Raw genomic sequence first — 27,465 nt, 5'->3', positions numbered from 1 at the left:
CCAACACACCATATCTCCTGAAACATCTTCCCCAGCTATACAGACGCCCCCCACAACACACCATATCTCCTGAAACATCTTCCCCAGCTATACAGACGCCCCCAACACACCATATCTCCTGAAACATCTTCCCCAGCTATACAGACACCCCCCCAACACACCATATCTCCTGAAACATCTTCCCCAGCTATACAGACGCCCTCCAACACACCATATCTCCTGAAACATCGTCCCCAGCTATACAGACGCCCCCCCCCAACACACCATATCTCCTGAAACATCTTCCCCAGCTATACAGACGCATCTCCCCCAACACACCATATCTCCTGAAACATCTTCCCCAGCTATACAGACCCCCCAACACACCATATCTCCTGAAACATCGTCCCCAGCTTTACAGACGCCCCCCCCCCCCCAACACACCATATCTCCTGAAACATCTTCCCCAGCTATACAGACGCCCCCAACACACCATATCTCCTGAAACATCTTCCCCAGCTATACAGACCCCCCAACACACCATATCTCCTGAAACATCGTCCCCAGCTATACAGACGCCCCAACACACCCTCCTGAAAACACACCATATCTCCAGAAACATCTTCCCCAGCTATACAGACCCCCCCAACACACCATATCTCCTGAAACATCGTCCCCAGCAATACAGACGCCCCCCAACACACCATATCTCCTGAAACATCGTCCCCAGCTATACAGACGCCCCCAACACACCATATCTCCTGAAACATCTTCCCCAGCTATACAGACGCCCCCCAACACACCATATCTCCTGAAACATCGTCCCCAGCTATACAGACCCCCCCCCAACACACCATATCTCCAGAAACATCGTCCCCAGCTATACAGACACCCCCCCAACACACCATATCTCCTGAAACATCTTCCCCAGCTATACAGACGCCCCCCACAACACACCATATCCCCTGAAACATCTTCCCAGCTATACAGACCCCCCCAACACACCATATCTCCTGAAACATCTTCCCCAGCTATACAGACGCCCCCCCAACACACCATATCTCCTGAAACATCTTCCCCAGCTATACAGACCCCCCAACACACCATATCTCCTGAAACATCTTCCCCAGCTATACAGACCCCCCAACACACCATATCTCCTGAAACATCGTCCCCAGCTTTACAGACGCCCCCCAACACACCATATCTCCTGAAACATCTTCCCCAGCTATACAGACGCCTCCCCCAACACACCATATCTCCTGAAACATCGTCCCCAGCTATACAGACCCCCAACGCACCATATCTCCTGAAACGTCTTCCCCATCTATACGGACTCCCCCCCCCCAACACACCATATCTCCTGAAACGTCTCCAGATGTTTTATAATTTTATAGAACTCTAATTCCACCCTGAGGCGCGCAGAGACCATCCCATTAAACAACAGTAAAGGGTCTGTTATCCCCCAACCTTTGACCCTGCTCCTCCTCGTTAGCCAAATAGACATCTTTGCCTGAGCAAACACACAACACACATTTGGCCTTCTCCTTATTTGAATACCTGTAACCCATTATAAACATCCCAACAGTAAAAACCATCCCGACCTCTCACACAGACATTCCAACAGAGACATTAACGGCATTAACCTGGCACACACAGAAAACACACGATGCACAGTTTCACTCCTGTCCGACTCCCGGTTCAACCCGTACCAACCAGCTTTTACTGTCCAGGGCTCCATGTAGAACCCTCCACTGGAGATCCCCTGACCTCTTTGGTACTGGGGGTTTGTAGAGCCCCCTCCATCCAAAACCCACCATACTCTCCGCCCCACATACCCCCTGCCACTGATGTCCCCTCACTCCTGTTAGGCTCCTAATGTTCCTCACCTTAATGCAGAGGTTGTAGAGGGCTTTACCTCCCACCCCCTCAAACTCCCCCAGGCTCGGAGTGTTAAAATCTAACAAGAAACATTGGTGGCCCCTCCCCCTTTGGCCACTCAAACACCCCCTTACCGGCTCAGACAGGGCCTCCTGGACCCCCCTTACCGGCTCAGACAGGGCCTCCTGGACCCCCCTTACCGGCTCAGACAGGGCCTCCTGGACCTCCTCCAGGAATCTCTCCAGCAGCTTAAGAGACGTTATTCCTGTTTGTTGTGCCAAGACCTCCAGGGTTTTCCTCCCCTCCTCTCCCAGCAGTCTCAGGTCACCCAGCCTTTGTAACTCCCCTGCCATCAGTTGCCTCTGCAGGGTGGCCGACTGAACCGGTCTCAAAGGGATGTCTGGGTTGTGGAAGATAGGCTCCTCCCGCAGCCACAGCCCAGGCTCCACCCCCTTCTCGTGTGGGCCTTAGCAGCTGCCAGGCCCTCAGCACCGCAGAGTAAAAATCTGAGAGACCTGCTGTACTCAGCCTCTCCAGCTTCATGAGGAACAGCTGCCAGTCCAACCCTAATCCGCCAACTCTCCTCAGCAGCGCGCATGCTGGTTCCCTCCAGACAACATCAGTATGGTACAGCAATCTCTGCACCGCCTTTAGCCTGAAAGCAGCCATCCTGCTCTCCAGTTCCACCCTGTCCTCCTTCATGAACGGTCATGTACAACACTGCTGCCTTCAGCCAGTGATGGTCCGACCAGAAGAAGTCCACCAGCTTGCGTTGCAGGTCAGACCGACAAGGGGGTTGAGGACAGCCAGTTTATGCCACAGGGAAGATGCCACCAGGTTGTTATTTGTCAGCACCCTCCCTCTATGTGACACTTGGTACAGGAACCACATTCACCTGGCCTGTCTTGACACCACTGCCTGTGACAGCCCCTCCCAGTTCTTCCTGACCCACTTCTCGGAGCCCAGGTACACCCCCAACACTTTAAGCCCTTCACAACCCCACTACAAACCCCCTGGAAGCAGAGGAGGAGCCCTATCCCCCAATGCCCCACATAACAGAGCTTTGCTCTTGCCCCAGTTTACCTTAGCTGATGAACCTCTCTCGTACACCTTCAGACTGGTCTCCAGTGCCTGCATATCTTGACCATCCCTGACCATCACAGAAACATTATCTGCATATGCTGACACTGCTATGCCTGTCACCACATCCATTCCTGTCCAGCACACTCCCTGCAATCTCCTGCGTAGCAGTCCTAGAAGAGGCTCAATGACTAGTGTATATAACTGCCCAGATAGAGGGCATCCTTGTCTAATGCTCATCCTTGTCCATCCTCATCCTTGTCCAAAGTTCACATTAGAACCTCTTGACAAGTCCAACATGTCCCTGATTAAGAACAAGTTGTCCCTGATTGAACGTCCCGGTACACAATATGTTTGGTCCTTATGTACTATCGAGTCCAGATGGGACTTCAGTCTGTTTGAGAAGACTTTGGCAAATATCTTGTAGTCCGTACAGAGTAATGCCACAGGCCTCCAATTCTTAAGTTCACACAAGTCCCCTTTATTGGGCAGGAGAGTCAGAGCCGCCCAACGGCAGCTCATCGGCAACTATCCAACCCCGACGCATTCACGCAACACGCAAAATAAGTCCTGTCCAATTATTCCCCAGAATTTTTTATAAGACTCTGCTGGGAGTCCACCGATCCCCGTTACACGACCCCCGGTACACGACCCCCGGTACACGACCCCCGGTACACGACTGGGGGACATCTGGGTTATGGCCTCTGCCAGTTCATGGGACAACAGAGGAATGTCCATATCATTCCTCTGTGCCCGAGAGAGCTTAGGGAGTTCTGCAAACAAGACCTCAGCACACAGACGATCACACACTTCTGCCCTATACAACTCAGTATAAAACTCCACAGTCCGCTCCCGCATCTCCCCCACCACAGAGGTCACCCGCCCATCAGACAGCCATAGATAATGCATAACCTTGGCTTCACTGCTCTGTCTTTCCAAACCAAAGAAGAAGGAGCTGGGAGCATCCATCTCCTTGAGCATGGAGAACCGAGCTCTTACAAGTGCTCCCTTTGCTTTAATGCTTTAACCTGGAAAAAACTGCCCAGGTCCCTACGTAATTCAGCTAAATTAGCCTGGAGGCCTACATTGTCTTGCCCCACCATCTCTACCTCCATCTCACTAATACTACGCTCTAGTTCCCCCAATACTCTCCTAGCGTCTGAGGATGAGAGAGCTGTGTACTGTTGACAGAAAATTTCCCCACATCCCACCATTGACTCAGAGACTCATACTGCTCTCTTCGCTGCCCCCACCTTTCCCAAAAGGTCTGGAAACCTGAGCAAAAAAGGGCATCTTGTAAGAGCTTTATATTAAACTTCCAATAGGATGACTGCCGGGGCCCTGGTGAAACAGACACCCGAGCCATGGTTAAACAGCCTATTGATCCGATTCCTAGACATGTAAAACCGATGGGGTCGGGCTGCACTCACCCTAGCCCCAAAAACCTTCACCCATGTATACTGTCTTGTGTTGGGATCTTTAGTTCTCCAAACATCCACTAGGTCAAACTGATTAATGATGTCCCTTAACACTCCTACTTCACCATTTCTGTCTTTTGTCAAATCCATTGTACAGTTCCAGTCCCCTCCAGACCACCAGCGTCTCCTCAGGCGCTACCTGTGAGAGTTCCTGTCTAAGACTCCCAAATAGAACCCCTCTTTCTCTCCCTGTGTAAGGCGCATACACATTTATAAAGACAAAACCCATGTTGTTAATTTCTGCTTTAACAACAAGCAGCCTACCTTCACACATCTCCTTTGAGGAGGTTTTCCAGACAGCCCCGGTGCAGACTGCCACCCCTGCACTAACATTTATCCCATGGCTCAACACACAGACAGCTCCGGTGCAAAGACTGCCACCCCTGCACTAACATTTGTCCCATGGCTCAACACACAGAAAGCCCCGGTGCAAAGACTGCCACCCCTGCACTAACATTTGTCCCATGGCTCAACACACAGAAAGCCCCGGTGCAAAGACTGCCACCCCTGCACTAACATTTGTCCCATGGCTCAACACACAGAAAGCCCCGGTGCAGACTGCCACCCCTGCACTAACATTTATCCCATGGCTCAACACACAGAAAGCCCCGGTGCAGACTGCCACCCCTGCACTAACATTTGTCCCATGGCTCAACACACAGACAGCCCCGGTGCAAAGACTGCCACCCCTGCACTAACATTTGTCCCATGGCTCAACACACAGAAAGCCCCGGTGCAGACTGCCACCCCTGCACTAACATTTGTCCCATGGCTCAACACACAGAAAGCCCCGGTGCAGACTGCCACCCCTGCACTAACATTTATCCCATGGCTCAACACACAGAAAGCCCCGGTGCAGACTGCCACCCCTGCACTAACATTTGTCCCATGGCTCAACACACAGAAAGCCCCGGTGCAAAGACTGCCACCCCTGCACTAACATTTGTCCCATGGCTCAACACACAGACAGCCCCGGTGCAAAGACTGCCACCCCTGCACTAACATTTGTCCCATGGCTCAACACACAGACAGCCCCGGTGCAAAGACTGCCACCCCTGCACTAACATTTGTCCCATGGCTCAACACACAGAAAGCCCCGGTGCAGACTGCCACCCCTGCACTAACATTTATCCCATGGCTCAACACACAGACAGCCCCAAAGGTGCAAAGACTGCCACCCCTGCACTAACATTTGTCCCATGGCTCAACACACAGACAGCCCCGGTGCAAAGACTGCCACCCCTGCACTAACATTTGTCCCATGGCTCAACACACAGAAAGCCCCGGTGCAGACTGCCACCCCTGCACTAACATTTGTCCCATGGCTCAACACACAGACAGCCCCGGTGCAAAGACTGCCACCCCTGCACTAACATTTGTCCCATGGCTCAACACACAGAAAGCCCCGGTGCAGACTGCCACCCCTGCACTAACATTTGTCCCATGGCTCAACACACAGACAGCCCCGGTGCAAAGACTGCCACCCCTGCACTAACATTTGTCCCATGGCTCAACACACAGAAAGCCCCGGTGCAAAGACTGCCACCCCTGCACTAACATTTGTCCCATGGCTCAACACACAGAAAGCCCCGGTGCAAAGACTGCCACCCCTGCACTAACATTTGTCCCATGGCTCAACACACAGAAAGCCCCGGTGCAAAGACTGCCACCCCTGCACTAACATTTGTCCCATGGCTCAACACACAGACAGCCCCGGTGCAAAGACTGCCACCCCTGCACTAACATTTGTCCCATGGCTCAACACACAGAAAGCCCCGGTGCAAAGACTGCCACCCCTGCACTAACATTTGTCCCATGGCTCAACACACAGAAAGCCCCGGTGCAAAGACTGCCACCCCTGCACTAACATTTGTCCCATGGCTCAACACACAGAAAGCCCCGGTGCAGACTGCCACCCCTGCACTAACATTTGTCCCATGGCTCAACACACAGAAAGCCCCGGTGCAAAGACTGCCACCCCTGCACTAACATTTGTCCCATGGCTCAACACACAGAAAGCCCCGGTGCAGACTGCCACCCCTGCACTAACATTTGTCCCATGGCTCAACACACAGAAAGCCCCGGTGCAAAGACTGCCACCCCTGCACTAACATTTGTCCCATGGCTCAACACACAGACAGCCCCGGTGCAAAGACTGCCACCCCTGCACTAACATTTGTCCCATGGCTCAACACACAGACAGCCCCGGTGCAAAGACTGCCACCCCTGCACTAACATTTGTCCCATGGCTCAACACACAGACAGCCCTGGTGCAAAGACTGCCACCCCTGCACTAACATTTGTCCCATGGCTCAACACACTTGCCCCTTTCCACCAGAGCAGATGACTTCATTCACCAAATCACTATGCGTCTACTGCAGAAACAACACCTGTACTTTTTTTTGTTTTATATATTAATCCAACACACTCCTCTTTCGCACATCTCTGGTGCCATTTATATGAAGTGATCCTACCTGAAGAGTCTCCATAAGAAGTGGGAGAAAAGCCAGCAAAGAAAGAGACCAATAGAAAAGCTCAAAAAGCCCCAGTGTCAGAAAGAAACTCTACATCTCAACAGTGTCTGAAGGTAGACCCTTACACACTGCTGTGACTCACTTCCTGAACCTAAACCGTTTCCTGGGTGAGAGGACACCAAGCCCCTCATTTTTCATAGCATGTTGTACTGGTCTTACAAACATTCTCGGATCAGAAAAAAAAGCCTCAAGATTAACTTTTTTACACTTGGTCTCATTCAGGAACCTTGTCAGTTCTCTCAACGTGAACTTTGACCCTTCTGCTTGACTGGCTGTCAGCTCCAGGCCCATTGGAGAGGAGTCTGAACAAAATAACTCCTCTTCCTCAGACTCACTTTCCTCCTCATCTTTATCTCTCACCCTGACCACCTGCCCTTTCTCTCTGGCCCAGCCTCCACTACCCCACCATCTCTAGCCTGACTAGACCCAGCCTCCACTACACCACCATCTCTAGCCTGACTAGACCCAGCCTCCACTACCCCACCATCTATAGCCTGACTATACCCAGCCTCCGCTACACCACCATCTATAGCCTGACTATACCCAGCCTCCACTACACCACCATCTCTAGCCTGACTAGACCCAGCCTCCGCTACACCACCATCTCTAGCCTGACTAGACCCAGCCTCCACTACCCCACCATCTATAGCCTGACTATACCCAGCCTCCACTACCCCACCATCTCTAGCCTGACTAGACCCAGCCTCCACTACACCACCATCTCTAGCCTGACTAGACCCAGCCTCCACTACCCCACCATCTATAGCCTGACTATACCCAGCCTCCGCTACACCACCATCTATAGCCTGACTATACCCAGCCTCCACTACACCACCATCTCTAGCCTGACTAGACCCAGCCTCCGCTACACCACCATCTCTAGCCTGACTAGACCCAGCCTCCACTACACCACCATCTATAGCCTGACTATACCCAGCCTCCACTACACCACCATCTATAGCCTGACTATACCCAGCCTCCACTACACCACCATCTCTAGCCTGACTATACCCAGCCTCCGCTACACCACCATCTATAGCCTGACTATACCCAGCCTCCACTACACCACCATCTATAGCCTGACTAGACCCAGCCTCCACTACACCACCATCTATAGCCTGACTATACCCAGCCTCCACTACCCCACCATCTATAGCCTGACTATACCCAGCCTCCACTACACCACCATCTATAGCCTGACTATACCCAGCCTCCACTACACCACCATCTCTAGCCTGACTAGACCCAGCCTCCACTACCCCACCATCTATAGCCTGACTATACCCAGCCTCCACTACACCACCATCTCTAGCCTGACTAGACCCAGCCTCCACTACCCCACCATCTATAGCCTGACTATACCCAGCCTCCACTACACCACCATCTCTAGCCTGACTAGACCCAGCCTCCACTACCCCACCATCTATAGCCTGACTATACCCAGCCTCCACTACACCACCATCTATAGCCTGACTATACCCAGCCTCCACTACACCACCATCTCTAGCCTGACTAGACCCAGCCTCCACTACCCCACCATCTATAGCCTGACTATACCCAGCCTCCGCTACACCACCATCTCTAGCCTGACTAGACCCAGCCTCCACTACACCACCATCTCTATCCGGACTAGACCCAGCCTCCATTACCCCACCATCTATAGCCTGACTATACCCAGCCTCCGCTACACCACCATCTCTAGCCTGACTAGGCCCAGCCTCCACTACCCCACCATCTATAGCCTGACTATACCCAGCCTCCGCTACACCACCATCTCTAGCCTGACTAGGCCCAGCCTCCACTACCCCACCATCTATAGCCTGACTATACCCAGCCTCCACTACCCCACCATCTATAGCCTGACTATACCCAGCCTCCACTACCCCACCATCTATAGCCTGACTATACCCAGCCTCCGCTACACCACCATCTCTAGCCTGACTAGGCCCAGCCTCCACTACCCCACCATCTATAGCCTGACTATACCCAGCCTCCACTACACCACCATCTCTAGCCTGACTAGACCCAGCCTCCACTACCCCACCATCTATAGCCTGACTATACCCAGCCTCCGCTACACCACCATCTCTAGCCTGACTAGACCCAGCCTCCACTACACCACCATCTCTATCCGGACTAGACCCAGCCTCCACTACCCCACCATCTATAGCCTGACTATACCCAGCCTCCGCTACACCACCATCTCTAGCCTGACTAGACCCAGCCTCCGCTACAACACCATCTCTAGCCTGACTAGACCCAGCCTCCACTACCCCACCATCTATAGCCTGACTATACCCAGCCTCCACTACACCACCATCTCTAGCCTGACTAGACCCAGCCTCCACTACCCCACCATCTATAGCCTGACTATACCCAGCCTCCGCTACACCACCATCTCTAGCCTGACTAGACCCAGCCTCCACTACACCACCATCTCTATCCGGACTAGACCCAGCCTCCACTACCCCACCATCTATAGCCTGACTATACCCAGCCTCCGCTACACCACCACCTCTAGCCTGACTAGACCCAGCCTCCACTACACCACCATCTATAGCCTGACTATACACAGCCTCCGCTACACCACCATCTCCAGCCTGACTAGGCCCAGCCTCATCTACACTACCATCTCTAGCATGACTAGGCCCAGCCTCATTTACTCACCATCTATAGCCTGACTATACCCAGCCTCCGCTACACCAAAATCTATAGCCTAACTATACCCAGCCTCCGCTACACCACCATCTCTAGCCTGACTAGACCCAGCCTCCGCTACACCACCATCTCTAGCCTGACTAGACCCAGCCTCCACTACACCACCATCTATAGCCTGACTATACCCAGCCTCCAATACACCACCATCTCCAGCCTGACTAGACCCAGCCTCCACTACCCCACCATCTCTATCCGGACTAGACCCAGCCTCCACTACCCACCATCTCTAGCATGACTAGGCCCAGCCTCATCCACAGTACCATCTCTAGCCTGACTTTGCCCAGCCTCATTTACTCACCATGTGTAGCCTGGCTAGGACCAGTCTTATCTACACCACCATCTCTAGCCTGACTAGGCCCAGCCTCATCTACAGTACCATCTCTAGCCTGACTAGACCCAGCCTCATCTACACTACCATCTCTAGCCTGACTAGACCCAGCCTCCGCTACCCCACCATCTCTAGCCTGACTAGACCCAGCCTCCGCTACCCCAACATCTCTAGCATGACTAGGCCCAGCCTCATCTACACCACCATCTCTAGCATGACTAGGCCCAGCCTTATCTACACTACCTTCCCTGGCATGACTAGGCCCAGTCTCATCTACACCACCATCTCTAGCATGACTAGGCCCAGCCTTATCTACACTACCTTCCCTGGCATGACTAGGCCCAGTCTCATCTACACCACCATCTCTAGCATGACTAGACCCAGCCTCATCTACACCACCATCCATAGCATGACTAGGCCCAGCCTCATCTACACCACCATCTCGAGCATGACTAGGCCCAGCCTCATCTACACCACCATCTCTGGCATGACTCGGCCCAGCCTCATCTACACCACCATCCATGACTAGACCCAGCCTCATCTACACCACCATCCATGACTAGGCCCAGCCTCATCTACACCACCTGCTTCTGCATCTCCTTACGCCCTGCACTTTGACCTTGATTTCCCCCACTGCCGCTTGTACCCTCACCTTGTCTACGGCCTTTATGTGGGTACGCAAAGCTCTTATGCCCCAAATCCCCACACTCAAAACACTGTAGACTATCTGTGCTGGCAAACCCTGCACAGAGCCCCTCCCCGTGCCTCACTTTACAATGTACATTTAGCTGTTGCTCATTGTTGCTCAGAAACATAAAGACATAAACCTCCGGAACGAAACAATGTGCTTAACGCCATCTGCCTGAAAACCTGCCGACGCGAAACCCACTAGCAAACCCGCTAGCAAACCCACTAGCAAACCCGCTAGCAAACCCGCTAGCAAACCCGCTAGCAAACCCACTAGCAAACCCACTAGCAAACCCGCTAGCAAACCCACTAGCAAACCCACTAGCAAACCCGCTCGCAAACCCGCTAGCAAACCCACTAGCAAACCCGCTAGCAAACCCACTAGCAAACTTATCAAAACGACTCAGCTCTTTCCTGATTTGATCCTCCATAATAAACGGAGGCAAATTTGCAACTACCACTCTTGTCGAAGGGGTAGAGAGACGTGAAATTGACACCAACACAACCCTTACAGATATTCCGCTAGCAATTAGCCTACCAACCAAATTTGCTCTTTTCAAGAACACAACCACAGCTTTGTTCATTCTCGAAGCAGAATGTATAAGTTCAGTTCCTACCTGTTCCCCGACTGCAAGCAGAACCTCTTCTACTTTAGCTCCATTCTCAGGAACACACCTAATTCCATGCCGTATCGACAGCGTCTACTCCACGCTAGGCTGAGAAGCCATCGCGCAAACCACACCTTCCAAACCCCAGGAAAGTTACTCTGTCCTCTTCCACACTAACTTTGAAAAAACTGCGGATACCGTTAAAACAAATATTGCATTAACCCTCAACCATAGAAAAATACAATTGAAAGAAAAGACCAAGAAAAGAATCAAGAAAGTTAGTTAGGATGGAGAGAGAGACGGAGAGAAAGACAGAGACAGAGAGAGAGAGACACAGAGAGAGAGACACAGAGAGAGAGAGAGAGAGAGAGAGAGAGGGAGAGAGAGAGACACAGAGAGAGAGACACAGACAGAGAGAGAGAGAGAGAGAGACAGAGAGAGAGACGCAGAGAGAGAGACAGAGAGAGAGACACACAGACAGAGAGAGAGAGAGAGAGAGAGAGAGAGAGAGAGAGAGGGAGAGAGAGAGACACAGAGAGAGAGACACAGACAGAGAGAGAGAGAGACAGAGAGAGAGACGCAGAGAGAGAGACACAGAGAGAGAGAGACACAGAGAGAGAGACACACAGACAGAGAGGGAGAGAGAGAGAGAGAGAGACACACAGACAGAGAGAGAGAGAGAGAGAGAGAGAGAGAGAGAGAGAGAGAGAGAGAGAGAGAGAGAGAGAGAGAGAGAGAGAGAGAGAGAGAGGGGAGCTAAGTGGAATTATGAAACGGAAACTCCTCAGTACAGCTGCAGACAAACAGACGTGTGTGTTGTGTGTGTGTGTCAGTCTGGTGTGTTTGTGTGTCTGAAAACTCTCTATCCATGATAAGAACAGCTTCACATTTGAGAATTTGTAAGTCGCTCTGGATAAGAGCGTCTGCTAAATGACTTAAATGTAAATGTAAGAGGAAAATAGATTCACATTGGAGAAGTGGAGACCAGCTAAACTCAGGAACATTCACTGTCTTCTTGCAACTCCAGCGTATATTTGGCCTTGTGTTTAAGGTTTTTATCCTGCTGAAATGTGAATTAATCTCCCAGTGTCTGATGGAAAGCAAACTGAACCAGGTTTTCCTCTAGGATTTTGCTGGTGCTTAGCTCCATTATTCTGAAAAACCCTACAGTCCTTAACAATGACAAGCATACCCATAACATGATGCACCCACCACTATGCTTGAAGATATGTAGAGTGGTACTCAGTAATATGTTGTATAGGATTTGCCACATCTTTTGCAGTATTTTTTGCAGTAGTACTTTAGTGCAAACAGGATGAACGTTTTGGAATATGTTTATTCTATACAAGCTTCCTTCTTTTCACTCTGTCAATTAGGTTAGTATTGTAGAGTAACTACAATGGTGATAGATACTCCATCCTCAGTTTTCTCCTATCGCAGCCATTAAACCCTGTTTACTATTTTAAAGTCACCGCTGGTCTCATGGTGAAATCCCTGAGTGGTTTCCTTCCTCTCTGGCAACTGAGTTAGGAAGGACGCCTGTATCTTTGCAGAGATTCCTTGTATTGATACACCATCCAAAGTGTAATTAATAACTTCACCATATTCAATGTCTGTTTTTTGTACATTGTTTTACCTATCTAACATTAGCTAGCTGGCTCCCTAGCTAACGTTAGCTGGCTCCCTAGCTAACGTTAGCTGGCTCCCTAGCTAACGTTAGCTGGCTCCCTAGCTAACGTTAGCTGGCTCCCTAGCTAACGTTAGCTGGCTCCCTAGCTAACGTAAGTGTATGATCTGTGTAGCAATATAATTCGTATCTCAGAGCCATTTGCGTTGCACGTTATAGCCTAATGTTAGCTAGCTAACATTGAACCTGGTTGATTAGCTTTCGCTAAAGATTAATGCAGGGTAGTTACGTTATGAGTATGGATAGTTGTTTAGCTAGCTAGCTAACATTGAACCTGGTTGGTTAGCTTTAGCTACAGATTCATGCAGGGTAGTAACGTTATAAGTATGGATAATTCTTTAGCTAGCTAGCTACATGTCCAAACAAAAAACTCCACTATGCCAGTAACCATTTCACTGTACCGTTTACACCTCCTGTGTCCTGTTCATGTTACAAACAAACACTGATTTTATTTGATATAGTGTTTGTTTACCAGAGATGGTAATGGGAAGAACAACATGACCTGCACCAAAGTCAGATTAGGATATAACGTTAGGCCAACGAGACAGTGTCCAAGTTCTACAATTTCTCCAGTAGAAAGCCCTGCTTTTATTTCCTCACACTCACAACCGTAAGCTATTATTAACTTGTAAATAATGATCTTGTTGTGAGTTTATTTTCCTGTAATAATGAAGACAAAATGAGCTAAAGTGAAGATGTTGTCGACAATATGATATGGTTGTAATTTGAACTGCTTCACCAGCTAACTTAACATCAGCTACAGTAGCTAGCTAACAAGCTAAAGAAAAATATCCAAAATATTGTTTAGAAAGTTACTGTTAGTTGCCTGGTTTGCTAGATTGATGTAAACTAAATACATTTTTAAACAGATTAGTTTATTGGTTATTTTGGACCACCAGGCTGCTGATGTCATTCAGACTGTCATTTTCTGATGTCAGACGACAACAGAACGTTCATGATGTCATTCAGACTGTCATTTTCTGATGTCAGACGACAACAGAACGTTCATGATGTCATTCAGACTGTCATATTCTGATGTCAGACAACAACAGAATGTTCATGATGTCACTGCGACAACTGTCTATGTCCATAGATGTCCATAGATGTCCATAGATGTCCATAGATGTCCATAGATGTCCATAGATGTCCATAGATGTCCATAGACGTCCATAGACGTCCATAGATGTCCATAGACGTCCATAGACGTCCATAGACGTCCATAGATGTCCATAGATGTCCATAGACGTCCATAGACGTCCATAGATGTCCATAGACGTCCATAGATGTCCATAGATGTCCATAGATGTCCATAGATGTCCATAGACGTCCATAGATGTCCATAGATGTCCATAGACGTCCATAGATGTCCATAGATGTCCATAGATGTCCATAGACGTAGTATAAACCAGCTTTTAGTCTGGAAATCTTTGGTTGATTAGTACATGACCTCACATGTGAATCCTTAAAGAGATGGGAGAGACTAACGCTTAAGAGGGTGTGAATGAAGAGCTCTCCAGTAGGTGTGTACCAAATTATTCAAGAGTGATTGGAGAGGTAGAGAGAGAGAGAGAGAGAGAGAGAGAGAGAGAGAGAGAGAGAGAGAGAGAGAGAGAGAGAGAGAGAGAGAGAGAGAGAGAGAGAGAGAGAGAGAGAGAGAGAGAGAGAGAGAGAGAGAGAGAGAGAGAGAGAGAGAGAGAGAGAGGGATAGAGAGAGAAAGAGAGTGAGAGAGAGAAATAAGTGACCTGGAACACTAACTCATAATATTCAACTACTCACAACTAACTCTGCCTCGGATAAATGGGGGGAGAAAGGTAAAGAGGACAAACAAGGTAGAGAGATTGAAAATTAAGTGAGCGACTCGTGTCATTTCACAAATAGAGAGCGAAGGAGACGGAGAGGGAGAAAAAGAGGGATGACATTGAAAAAGAGAGAGATGGAGACGCAGAGTTGTGATGAATATAATGATACTGTATAGAGTGATCAAGCTGTAAAAAGGAAAATCCAATCTTAAACGAAAGGTGAACAGGAAAAGAGGGATGATTACGTCGGAAGAGGTTAAGAGGGATGAAGAAAGAGAGGGAGGAGGGGGTGGTCATTTTGTACTGCGACTGAAGTAGGATTTGATGAATCTCAAGGTCCCAGTGAAGGAGATTGATATTTATTTTGATGAATCTTGACCTTGACGCAGCACTACAGAGCCATCAAATCTGAATTTAAACCTAACCTTAACAACACTGATAACCCTAATGGCGAACCCTAGCCTTAAATTAAGACCAAAAAAATAATATTTATTTTCATACATTTATTACGATGTAGACAATTGTGACTTTGCAGAAGGCCCATCTAGCGGAAATCGCCTAGTTCTGCCTCCAGGACAAGATTCATCACAATAAACATCAATCAACCAAATCAACCTGGCCCATTGAAAGGCTGAGTTCCAAATCAACCTGGCCCAGTGAAAGGCTGAGTTCCAAATCAACCTGGCCCATTGAAAGGCTGAGTTCCAAAACAACCTGGCCCATTGAAAGGCTGAGTTCCAAATCAACCTGGCCCATTGAAAGGATGAGTTCCAAATCAACCTGGCCCATTGAAAGGCTGAGTTCCAAATCAACCTGGCCCAGTGAAAGGCTGAGTTCCAAATCAACCTGGCCCAGTGAAAGGATTAGTTCCACATCAACCTGGCCCAGTGAAAGGCTGAGTTCCAAAACAACCTGGCCCAGTGAAAGGATTAGTTCCACATCAACCTGGCCCAGTGAAAGGCTGAGTTCCACATCAACCTGGCCCAGTGAAAGGATGAGTTCCAAATCAACCTGGCCCAGTGAAAGGATGAGTTCCAAATCAAACTGGCCCAGTGAAAGGCTGAGTTCCAAATCAACCTGGCCCAGTGAAAGGATGAGTTCCAAATCAACCTGGCCCATTGAAAGGCTGAGTTCCAAATCAACCTGGCCCAGTGAAAGGCTGAGTTCCACATCAACCTGGCCCAGTGAAAGGATGAGTTCCAAATCAACCTGGCCCAGTGAAAGGATGAGTTCCAAATCAAACTGGCCCAGTGAAAGGATGAGTTCCAAATCAACCTGGCCCAGGGAAAGGCTGAGTTCCAAATCAACCTGGCCCAGTGAAAGGCAGAGTTCCAAATCAACCTGGCCCAGTGAAAGGCTGAGTTCCACATCAACCTGGCCCAGTGAAAGGATGAGTTCCAAATCAACCTGGCCCAGTGAAAGGATGAGTTCCAAATCAAACTGGCCCAGTGAAAGGATGAGTTCCAAATCAACCTGGCCCAGGGAAAGGCTGAGTTCCAAATCAACCTGGCCCAGTGAAAGGCAGAGTTCCAAATCAACCTGGCCCAGTGAAAGGCTGAGCTCTAAATGGCACACTACGGTATTCCTGTCGACCAGGACCCATAGGGGATAGGTTGTCATAGGGATGCATCCATAGTGAAAGCCTGGAGTCAATACCAGAGCCGTTTGTAAGACACACAGCTGCCTTTTCAAAAAAAAATGCAAATCATCCATTTTCCATTGAATTGAGAAGTGATATAATATAGAGTGTGTGCCATATAAGCCAATGAACAGCCGTCATACTACATACCAGTGTGTATATATTATGTATGCAGTATCTTCAGAGAGTATTCACAATACCCCATAATGTCAAAGTGGAATTATGCTTTTCAAAAAAAATCTACAAAATTACTTAAACATTGAAAAGCTAAAAAGTGTCTTGAGTCAATAAAGTATTCGACCCCGTTGTTATGGAAACGCCCCTAAATACTACGTTCAGGAGTAAAAAAAAATGTGCTTAACAAGTCACATGATAAGTTTCATGGACTCACTGTGTGTTCAATAACAGTGTTTAATGTTATTAAATGAATACCTCATCTCTGTATCCCACACATACAATTATCTGTAAGGTCCCTCAGTCGAGCAGTGAATTTCAAACACAGATTCAACGACAAAGACCAGGGCGGTTTCCCAATACCTCGCAAAGAAGGGCACCTATTGGTAGCTAGGGAGCCAGCCAGCTACCGTTAGCTAGGAGGCCAGCAAGCTAACGTTAGCTAGGAGGCCAGCCAGCTACCGTTAGCTAGGAGGCCAGCAAGCTAACGTTACCTAGGGAGCCAGCCAGCTAACATTAGCTAGGGAGCCAGCCAGCTAACATTAGCTAGGGAGCCAGCCAGCTAACGTTAGCTAGGAGGCCAGCCAGCTAACGTTAGCTAGGAGGCCAGCCAGCTAATGTTAGCTTGGAGGCCAGCCAGCTAACGTTAGCTAGCTGGCTCCCTAGCTAGTTAAACAAAATTAGAAACCTGTAGATTATAACAGATTATAAACGTAAATGCCTCTCATGTGAAGTAGTGACGTGCGACATAGTTTCCAGAAACGAGTCACATATATGTTTTACTTATACACTATATAAACAAAAGTATGTGGACAAATCTGGGTTTTGCGGAGCCGAGACAATGCTACCTGCCCGAATGCATTGTGCCCACTGTAATGCCCCCAGTGCAAAATGTGAGGTCCTTACAGACATGGATTGTCGAGCTGGTAACACAGAGACAAGGTAATTATTAGAACCCAAGAGAAATAAAGAAAACAAGAGACAGAATTAAAGGAGAGGAGAAGAACACTCTTAGAACACTCTTACAAACAAAAGGGTTCTTCGGAACCTTTTTTGGCTCCAGGTCAAAGATCATTTGTAAAAATCCAAATAACTCCACAGATCTTCATTGTAAATGGTTTAAAACACTGTTTCCAATGCTAGTTCAATGAACCATAAACAATGAATGAACATGCACCTGTGGAACGGTCGTTAAGACACTAACAGCTTACAGACGGTAGGCAATTAAGGTTACAGTTATGAAAATTTAGGACACTAAATAGGTCTTTCTACTGACTGAAAAACACCAAAAGAAAGATGCCCAGGATCCCTGCTCATCTGCGTGAACATGCCTTAGGCATGCTGCAAGGAGGCATGAGGACTGCAGATGCGGCCAGGGCAATAAATTGCAAGGTCTGTACTGTGAGATGCCTAAGACTGCGCTACAGGGAGACAGGGCGGACAGCTGATTGTCCTCGCAGTGGGAGACCACGTGTCACAACACCTGCACAGGATCGGTACATCCGAACATCACACCGAACATCACACAGAAGACAAAGAAGACATAGTCCTCCCTCATGTGGTACCCTTCCTGCAGGCTCATTGTGACATGACCCTCCAGCATGACAATGCCACCAGCCATACTGCTCGTTCTGTGCGTGATTTCCAGCAAGACAGGAATTTATTGGCCAGCGAAGCAATGGCCAGCGAAGAGCCCGGATCTCAATCCCATTGAGCACGTCTGGGACCTGTTGGATTGGAGGGTGACCACCCCCAGAAATGTCCGAGAACTTGCAGGTGCCTTGGTGGAAGAGTGGGGTAACATCTCACAGCAAGAATTGGCAAATCTGGTGCAGTCCATGAGGAGGAGATGCACTGGAGTACTTAATGCAGCTGGTGGCCACACCAGATACTGACTGTTACTTTTGATTTTGACCCCCCCCCCCCTTTGTTCAGGGACACATTATTCAATTTCTGTTAGTCACATGTCTGTGGAACTTGTTCAGTTTATGTCTCAGTTGTTGAATCTTATGTTCATACAAATATTTACACGTTAGGTTTGCTGAAAATAAACGCAGTTGACAGTGAGAGGATGTTTCTTTTTATGCTGAGTTTAGATAGCACCTTCCAAGAGTATACTCTCCTCATCACTGTCTTCATCCCCCTTTCTCTTTTCATTATATTATTTCATTCTCTGACTGCATAAATGATAGAGGGCAGGAGAAACAGAGGATAGGAGCGAGAGAGAGTGTGAAAGAGAGAGAGACCGAAAGAGAGTGTGAGAGAGAGAGAGAGAGAGAGAGAGAGAGAGAGAGAGAGAGAGAGAAGAGAGAGAGAGAGAGAGAGAGAGAGAGAGAGAGAGTGTGTGAAAGAGAGAGAGAGTGTGAAAGAGAGAGATAGAGAGAGAGAGAGAGAGAGAGAGAGACAGAGAGAGAGAGACAGACAGAGAGAGAGAGAGAGAGAGAACATGGCAGTTACTTCCTCTTATGTCTATAATTGTTCATTGTTCATTCTTTCCCTATTCCCTCCTCTATCTCATCTCTCTCTCCTACCTGACCCCTCTCTCTCTCTGTCTCTCTCTCTCTCTCTCTCCCAAGTGTATCTGTCTCTCTGATAGGTTGTAACATAATATGTATTGACTCTGTAGTTTAAACCCATCCTTCAGACTCCATTACCCATGGTCCCTTGAGGGTCTCCCTGTCAAAATCTCTTCCTTCCTTATTCTCTCCACTCCGGCCTCTTTTCTCTCTGTGCCTGTATCCCACATACGACCATCTCATACTGGCAGGTGTAGTATAGAGGTCATAGGTCAGGTGTGTCAGGTGTGTCAGGTGTATGGTTGTATAGAGGTCAGAGGTCAGTGTTGTCAGGTGTATGGTTGTATAGAGGTTAGTGAGGTCTGGTGTATTGTTGTATAGAGGTTAGTGAGGTCAGGTGTATTGTTGTACAGAGGTTAGTGAGGTCAGGTGTATAATTGTATAGAGGTTAGTGAGGTCTGGTGTATTGTTGTATAGAGGTTAGTGAGGTCAGGTGTATAATTGTATAGAGGTTAGTGAGGTCAGGTGTATTGTTGTACAGAGGTCAGGTGTGTGGGGTGAACTCAGGTATAACTATAGACCCATCTGTACACCAGTGTCTCGTCAGCTGTACAGGTGAGGGGTAGATAAATTAGGTGTATAGAGGTCAGGTGTGTATGGGGTGAACTCCGGTATAATTATAGACTCACCTGTACACCAGCGCCTCGTCGGCTGTGCAGTTGTACTGTATCTGAAACATCCACACCAGGTAAACTCCAGCCGATCGGCCGAGGTCCCATCTCACCTGGGCTGAGGTAGAAGTGACTCCTTGTATCCCTACAATCCTCTCTCCTTCCTCCACCCTAGTCCCTCCGTCCTCCTCCTCCTCCTCCTCCTCCTCCTCCTCCTCACCCCCCTCTCCCTCTTCTCCTTTCCCTTCCTCTGTTTCTCTCACATTTACACCATTAACTCCGGAATTCCCACTTTTCCCGGTGGTGATGTCTGAAGAACCCGGAATATTCCCGTTAGAATTCCCAGTGTTCCCGGTAACCGTCACATTCCCGTTCCGGTGCGGCAACGGAACGATCTTTAGATCCACCGTCGCGGTAGCTTCCCCCGCTGCGTTTATCGCTATGCACGTGTACGCTCCGTCGTCCCTAGCAACCGTAACTAAGAGATCCAATGTTCCGTTCCGGTACGATGTCGCGCGGCTGGAGTTCGCCACGATCCGATCGCCGGGTGAGACAAAATGGATGACGGGTTCGGGGTCGCCGATGGCTCTGCATTTCAAGGTTGCCCTTTGACCTTCCAGGACCCAGAGCTTGTGGCTGTGTCTGGTGATGAGGGGCGGTTCACAGGTGAACTCCTCCTCAGGGATGGACCAGAAATACCTGGACAGGTGAGATGGAGAGACAGAGGAAAAATCAAGACAATGTACGAGGTCAGTGCTGAACAAGTATCTTTTCGATGGAAACAAGCATAAGAAACACAAGATGTTAATCACACGTTGTTAAGACAGTTTCTCATCTCAAATCAGCGGGCATCATTAACCTCAAGGTTAAGGAGAGGTGGGCTGATGACTGGATGGTTGTCTGTGGGGAAATCTGCAGGGAGGCATCCTGGAGCCAGAGGGTTTACTGGCCTCAATATCTCCATATCCTACCTGCCACCTTTGAATCAGAGTATCCTACCTACCACCTTTGAATCAGAGTATCCTACCTACCACCTTTGAATCAGAGTATCCTACCTACCAGTGTTGAATCAGAGTATCCTACCTGCCAGTGTTGAATCAGAGTATCCTACCTGCCACCTTTGAATCAGAGTATCCTACCTGCCACCTTTGAATCAGAGTATCCTACCTACCACCTTTGAATCAGAGTATCCTACCTACCACCTTTGAATCAGAGTATCCTACCTACCACCTTTGAATCAGAGTATCCTACCTACCACCTTTGAATCAGAGTATCCTACCTACCACCTTTGAATCAGAGTATCCTACCTACCACCTTTGAATCAGAGTATCCTACCTACCACCTTTGAATCAGAGTATCCTACCTACCACCTTTGAATCAGAGTATCCTACCTGCCACCTTTGAATCAGAGTATCCTACCTACCAGTGTTGAATCAGAGTATCCTACCTACCACCTTTGAATCAGAGTATCCTACCTACCACCTTTGAATCAGAGTATCCTACCTGCCACCTTTGAATCAGAGTATCCTACCTACCACCTTTGAATCAGAGTATCCTACCTACCAGTGTTGAATCAGAGTATCCTACCTGCCACCTTTGAATCAGAGTATCCTACCTGCCACCTTTGAATCAGAGTATCCTACCTACCACCTTTGAATCAGAGTATCCTACCTACCACCTTTGAATCAGAGTATCCTACCTACCAGTGTTGAATCAGAGTATCCTACCTACCACCTTTGAATCAGAGTATCCTACCTACCAGTGTTGAATCAGAGTATCCTACCTACCACCTTTGAATCAGAGTATCCTACCTACCAGTGTTGAATCAGAGTATCCTACCTACCACCTTTGAATCAGAGTATCCTACCTACCAGTGTTGAATCAGAGTATCCTACCTACCAGTGTTGAATCAGAGTATCCTACCTGCCACCTTTGAATCAGAGTATCCTACCTGCCACCTTTGAATCAGAGTATCCTACCTACCACCTTTGAATCAGAGTATCCTACCTACCACCTTTGAATCAGAGTATCCTACCTACCAGTGTTGAATCAGAGTATCCTACCTACCAGTGTTGAATCAGAGTATCCTACCTACCACCTTTGAATCAGAGTATCCTACCTGCCACCTTTGAATCAGAGTATCCTACCTACCACTTTGAATCAGAGTATCCTACCTACCACCTTTGAATCAGAGTATCCTACCTGCCACCTTTGAATCAGAGTATCCTACCTACCACCTTTGAATCAGAGTATCCTACCTGCCACCTTTGAATCAGAGTATCCTACCTACCACCTTTGAATCAGAGTATCCTACCTACCACCTTTGAATCAGAGTATCCTACCTACCACCTTTGAATCAGAGTATCCTACCTACCAGTGTTGAATCAGAGTATCCTACCTGCCACCTTTGAATCAGAGTATCCTACCTACCACCTTTGAATCAGAGTATCCTACCTGCCACCTTTGAATCAGAGTATCCTACCTACCACCTTTGAATCAGAGTATCCTACCTACCACCTTTGAATCAGAGTATCCTACCTACCAGTGTTGAATCAGAGTATCCTACCTACCACCTTTGAATCAGAGTATCCTACCTACCAGTGTTGAATCAGAGTATCCTACCTACCACCTTTGAATCAGAGTATCCTACCTGCCACCTTTGAATCAGAGTATCCTACCTACCACCTTTGAATCAGAGTATCCTACCTACCAGTGTTGAATCAGAGTATCCTACCTGCCACCTTTGAATCAGAGTATCCTACCTACCACCTTTGAATCAGAGTATCCTACCTACCAGTGTTGAATCAGAGTATCCTACCTGCCACCTTTGAATCAGAGTATCCTACCTACCACCTTTGAATCAGAGTATCCTACCTACCACCTTTGAATCAGAGTATCCTACCTACCACCTTTGAATCAGAGTATCCTACCTGCCACCTTTGAATCAGAGTATCCTACCTACCACCTTTGAATCAGAGTATCCTACCTACCACCTTTGAATCAGAGTATCCTACCTACCACCTTTGAATCAGAGTATCCTACCTGCCACCTTTGAATCAGAGTATCCTACCTACCACCTTTGAATCAGAGTATCCTACCTACCACCTTTGAATCAGAGTATCCTACCTACCAGTGTTGAATCAGAGTATCCTACCTACCACCTTTGAATCAGAGTATCCTACCTACCAGTGTTGAATCAGAGTATCCTACCTACCACCTTTGAATCAGAGTATCCTACCTGCCACCTTTGAATCAGAGTATCCTACCTACCACCTTTGAATCAGAGTATCCTACCTGCCACCTTTGAATCAGAGTATCCTACCTACCACCTTTGAATCAGAGTATCCTACCTACCAGTGTTGAATCAGAGTATCCTACCTGCCACCTTTGAATCAGAGTATCCTACCTGCCACCTTTGAATCAGAGTATCCTACCTGCCACTGTTGAATCCAAGTATGCTTTTATTATTTTTCAGCAATGTTGTGGTATAAGAGTAAAGCGATCATTCATATAATTATTGCCGTGGTTACCTGCCGGCCAGCTGAGGGGGCGTGGCGCACGTCTCCATGTCGTCCTCTCGGACCAGCCGCCGTAACCATAGCAACTCACAGTTACAGTGTAGCGGGTTCCCTCCGAAGTTCAGGCTGATGACGCTGTTGTAGGGAGTGGGACTGAGGGCTCCCGTCTGAGACCTGGGAGAGGAGAGAGAGAGAGAGAGAAAGAGAGAGAGACACAGAGACAGAGAGAGAGAGAGAGAGAGAGAGAGAGAGAGAGACAGAGAGAGAAAGAGAGAGAGAGAGAGAGAGAGAGAGAGAGAGAGAGAGAGAGAGAGAGAGAGAGACAGAGAGAGAGAGAGACACAGAGACAGAGAGAGAGAGAGAGAGAGAGAGAGAGAGAGAGAGAGAGAGAGAGAGAGAGAGAGAGAGAGAGAGAGAGAGAAAGAGACAGAGACAGAGACAGAGACAGACAGACAGACAGACAGACAGACAGACAGACAGAGAGACAGACAGACAGACAGACAGACAGACAGACAGACAGACAGACAGACAGACAGACAGACAGACAGACAGACAGACAGACAGACAGACAGACAGACAGACAGACAGACAGACAGACAGACAGACAGACAGACAGACAGACAGACAGACAGACAGACAGACAGAGAGAGAGAGAGACAGAGAACACAATGAATAGACATTCCATTGGTGGAGTGTTGCTCTTGCAGAGTTTGATTCCCGATGGAGACACCAATGCAAGAATGAATACACTTACTTATCAAGTCACTTTGGATGAAAGATAAATGCATAATGGCATGTATTTAAAATGATACTTTATTAATGAATTTGGTGAGAACAGGAGTTTATATTCTGTCCCAGGAGCCAGTTTTTCAATCACCTGGCACGGGACTTGAACCAGAAAACTTTCTGTTACCTACCTGGCAGACGGGGGATCCAGGCGGTAGGGTCTGGGCGAGCCAGCTTGTACAGCTCTCAAACCTCTGACCTCTGACCTCCATCCTAGAGCTACGGTATCTACCTAGCTAACATAGGGTGCAGAGCCTGTTGGACCTCACATTCAGGCAAGCCAGCTTGTACAGCTCTCTAACCTCTGACCTCTGACCTCCAGCCAGCTTGTACAGCTCTCTAACCTCTGACCCCTGACCTCCAGCCAGCTTGTACCGCTCTCTAACTTCTAGGACAGGCTAGCTGGGTGTTTACGGTATACAGTATAATAATTGTATCTTACCTTGCAAACAGGGGATCAGGTGGCAGGGTCCTCAGCCTATTGGAGGTCATATCCAGGCGAGCCAGCTTGTACAGTTCTCCAAAGGATCCCTCTGCGATGTGGTCTATCAGATTATGATCCAGGTTCAGGGTGTGTAGACTGGCCATGTTCTGGATCGACTCCCACGGGACCCTACCGTAGCGGAGGGAGAGGTTATTAACATTCATATGTTGTTCATAAGCACTACATAGATGTTCAGGGTGTGGAGACTGGCCGTGTTCTAGATAGACTCTCATGGAACCCTGTCAATGGTTTATTAAATGCTTATTAGCATTCGTATGGTGTTTATAAGCACTACATATCGCTACATAAAGGCTACGTAGAGTCACCAGGTCATGGTCGCTGTTCCACTCCTACATTACCAACGCGACATCGGCATGTTTGTGCTAGAGGTCTTCACGGGTCCAACAGACCCCGAAGTTCAGAGATCCACACTTGGACCCGAGTGGTGTCTGGAACATGACCCCGGGATGTCTCTCTCTGGGGAGACCTAGGCTTCTCTTACTTTTGTATACCTCCCTGCATCCCACTGCTGGCTTGCCTCTGCTGGCTTGCCTCTGCTGGCTTGCTTCTGCTGGCTTGCCTCTGCTGGCTTGCTTCTGCTGGCTTGCCTCTGCTGGCTTGCTTCTGCTGGCTTGCTTCTGCTGGCTTGCCTCTGCTGGCTTGCCTCTGCTGGCTTGCCTCTGCTGGCTTGCTTCTGCTGGCTTGCCTCTGCTGGCTTGCTTCTGCTGGCTTGCCTCTGCTGGCTTGCTTCTGCTGGCTTGCCTCTGCTGGCTTGCCTCTGCTGGCTTGCCTCTGCTGGCTTGCTTCTGCTGGCTTGCCTCTGCTGGCTTGCCTCTGCTGGCTTGCCTCTGCTGGCTTGCTTCTGCTGGCTTGCCTCTGCTGGCTTGCTTCTGCTGGCTTGCCTCTGCTGGCTTGCCTCTGCTGGCTTGCTTCTGCTGGCTTGCCTCTGCTGGCTTGCCTCTGCTGGCTTGCCTCTGCTGGCTTGCTTCTGCTGGCTTGCTTCTGCTGGCTTGCCTCTGCTGGCTTGCCTCTGAAACCAGGCAGGGTTGGTTCTGGTTGGTTCTGGATGGGCGACCAGATGCTGCTGGAAGTGGTGTTGGAGGGCCAGTAGGAGGCACTCTTTCCTCAGGTCTAAAAAAAAATATCCCAATCCCCCAGGGCAGTGATTGGGGACAGTGCCCTGTGTAGGGTGCCGTCTTTCGGATGGGACGTTAAACGGGTGTCCTGACTCTCTGAGGTCATTAAAGATCCCATGGCACTTATTGTAAGAGTAGGGGTGTTAACCCTGGTGTCCTGGCTAAATTCCCAATCTGGCCCTCAAACCATCATGGTCACCTAATAATTCCCAGTTTACAATTGGCTCATTCATCCCCCTCCTCTCCCCTGTAACTATTCCCCAGGTTGTTGCTGCAAATGAGAACGTGTTCTCAGTCAACTTACCTGGTAAAATAACGGATAAATAAAAAATAAATAAATATACATATAGGATATACATATTTTATATTAATATCATACAGTTGACCCCTGAGCCTATAGGCCTATACATACAATGCCCTGATAAATTTAGTGCTCAACTCTCCAACAGCTAAACCCTGAGGTGAATAATGATTGTTTTCTGAAAATATAAACCAAGTAAAAAAATATATATATAAAACGATAAAGTTTTGCTTCACATCGAAACAACAAATAATTGTGTAATTTGTTACAGGCAGGTTTTTAACAACACGTAACTATGGATAATTGATCTCTCATTTATTGATGTCCGAGCCCAGAGGTTTCTTTCTTTCTCTATCTTTCTACTTTCGGATCTGAACGGGTCTCTCAGACGTGTCTGTTTGGGTTTGTCAAAACGGGTCTGACTGTCCTCGGGTCCACTCGGGAACGACTCTGGTCGGGTGGGAATGCCTCGGGTCCATTCGGGAACGACTCTGGCCGGGTGGGAATGCCTCGGGTCCATTCGGGAACGACTCTGGTCGGGTGGGAATGCCTCGGGTCCACTCGGGAACGACTCTGGTCGGGTGGGAATGCCTCGGGTCCATTCGGGAACGACTCTGGTCGGGTGGGAATGCCTCGGGTCCACTCGGGAACGACTCTGGTCGGGTGGGAATGCCTCGGGTCCATTCGGGAACGACTCTGGTCGGGTGGGAATGCCTCGGGTCCACTCGGGAACGACTCTGGTCGGGTGGGAATGCCTCGGGTCCATTCGGGAACGACTCTGGTCGGGTGGGAATGCCTCGGGTCCATTCGGGAACGACTCTGGTCGGGTGGGAATGCCTCGGGTCCATTCGGGAACGACTCTGGTCGGGTGGGAATGCCTCGGGTCCATTCGGGAATGACTCTGGCCGGGTGGGAATGCCTCGGGTCCATTCGGGAACGACTCTGGTCGGGTGGGAATGCCTCGGGTCCATTCGGGAACGACTCTGGTCGGGTGGGAATGCCTCGGGTCCATTCGGGAACGACTCTGGTCGGGTGGGAATGCCTCGGGTCCATTCGGGAACGACTCTGGTCGGGTGGGAATGCCTCGGGTCCATTCGGGAACGACTCTGTGTTTAATAATATATTTGTGAATGCGTATCTGGTCGGGTGGGATCCATTTCGGAACGGTTCCATCTTCCTGGACCAGTGAAGACCTCTAGTTCGAGTAACACTGGTGGGTTGTTGCCAGCATTGGATTCCTCTACGTCCTCAGCATCCACTGATATCAACCATTAGTCTGTGTAATTAACGGGACCTGAGCAAAAGCAGTTTTTGTGCGACAAAGGCGGATCCTTAAAACAGTTCTTCTCACAAAAAAACGTCTGTAAAGTCGGACCCGTTGGAGCTTCAATCTATTATGACCCTTCTATGAAAAGATGAGACTTTCATGAAAAACGTTCTGCTCTATGGCCTCACAAACC

The 27,465-nt window shown here is 48.9% G+C and overlaps 2 protein-coding genes across 2 annotated transcripts in view; one reads left to right on the top strand and one right to left on the bottom strand.

Moving 5' to 3' along the window:
- The window catches only part of LOC118379634 (pyruvate carboxylase, mitochondrial-like), a 596,907-nt gene that overhangs the window by 345,321 nt on the left and 224,121 nt on the right, over nt 1-27,465 (top strand). The gene's annotated exons all lie outside the window — the stretch shown is intronic.
- Nucleotides 1-27,465, bottom strand: part of LOC118378432 (leucine-rich repeat and fibronectin type-III domain-containing protein 2-like) — a 71,350-nt gene that overhangs the window by 7,344 nt on the left and 36,541 nt on the right. Inside the window, exons 4-6 of the mRNA XM_052497804.1 lie at nt 24,527-24,697; nt 23,311-23,472; nt 19,799-20,479 (exon numbers count right to left, since the gene is read on the bottom strand). Of these exons, the coding sequence (XP_052353764.1) occupies nt 19,799-20,479; nt 23,311-23,472; nt 24,527-24,697 (1,014 nt within the window). The remainder of the gene's footprint in view (nt 1-19,798; nt 20,480-23,310; nt 23,473-24,526; nt 24,698-27,465) is intronic.

This window comes from Oncorhynchus keta, chromosome 35 (genome assembly GCF_023373465.1).
Source record: "Oncorhynchus keta strain PuntledgeMale-10-30-2019 chromosome 35, Oket_V2, whole genome shotgun sequence".
In the NCBI taxonomy this organism is placed as follows: domain Eukaryota; kingdom Metazoa; phylum Chordata; class Actinopteri; order Salmoniformes; family Salmonidae; genus Oncorhynchus; species Oncorhynchus keta.
Note: the sequence above shows the minus strand (reverse complement) of the source record. Positions and strands in the feature narration are given on the sequence as shown.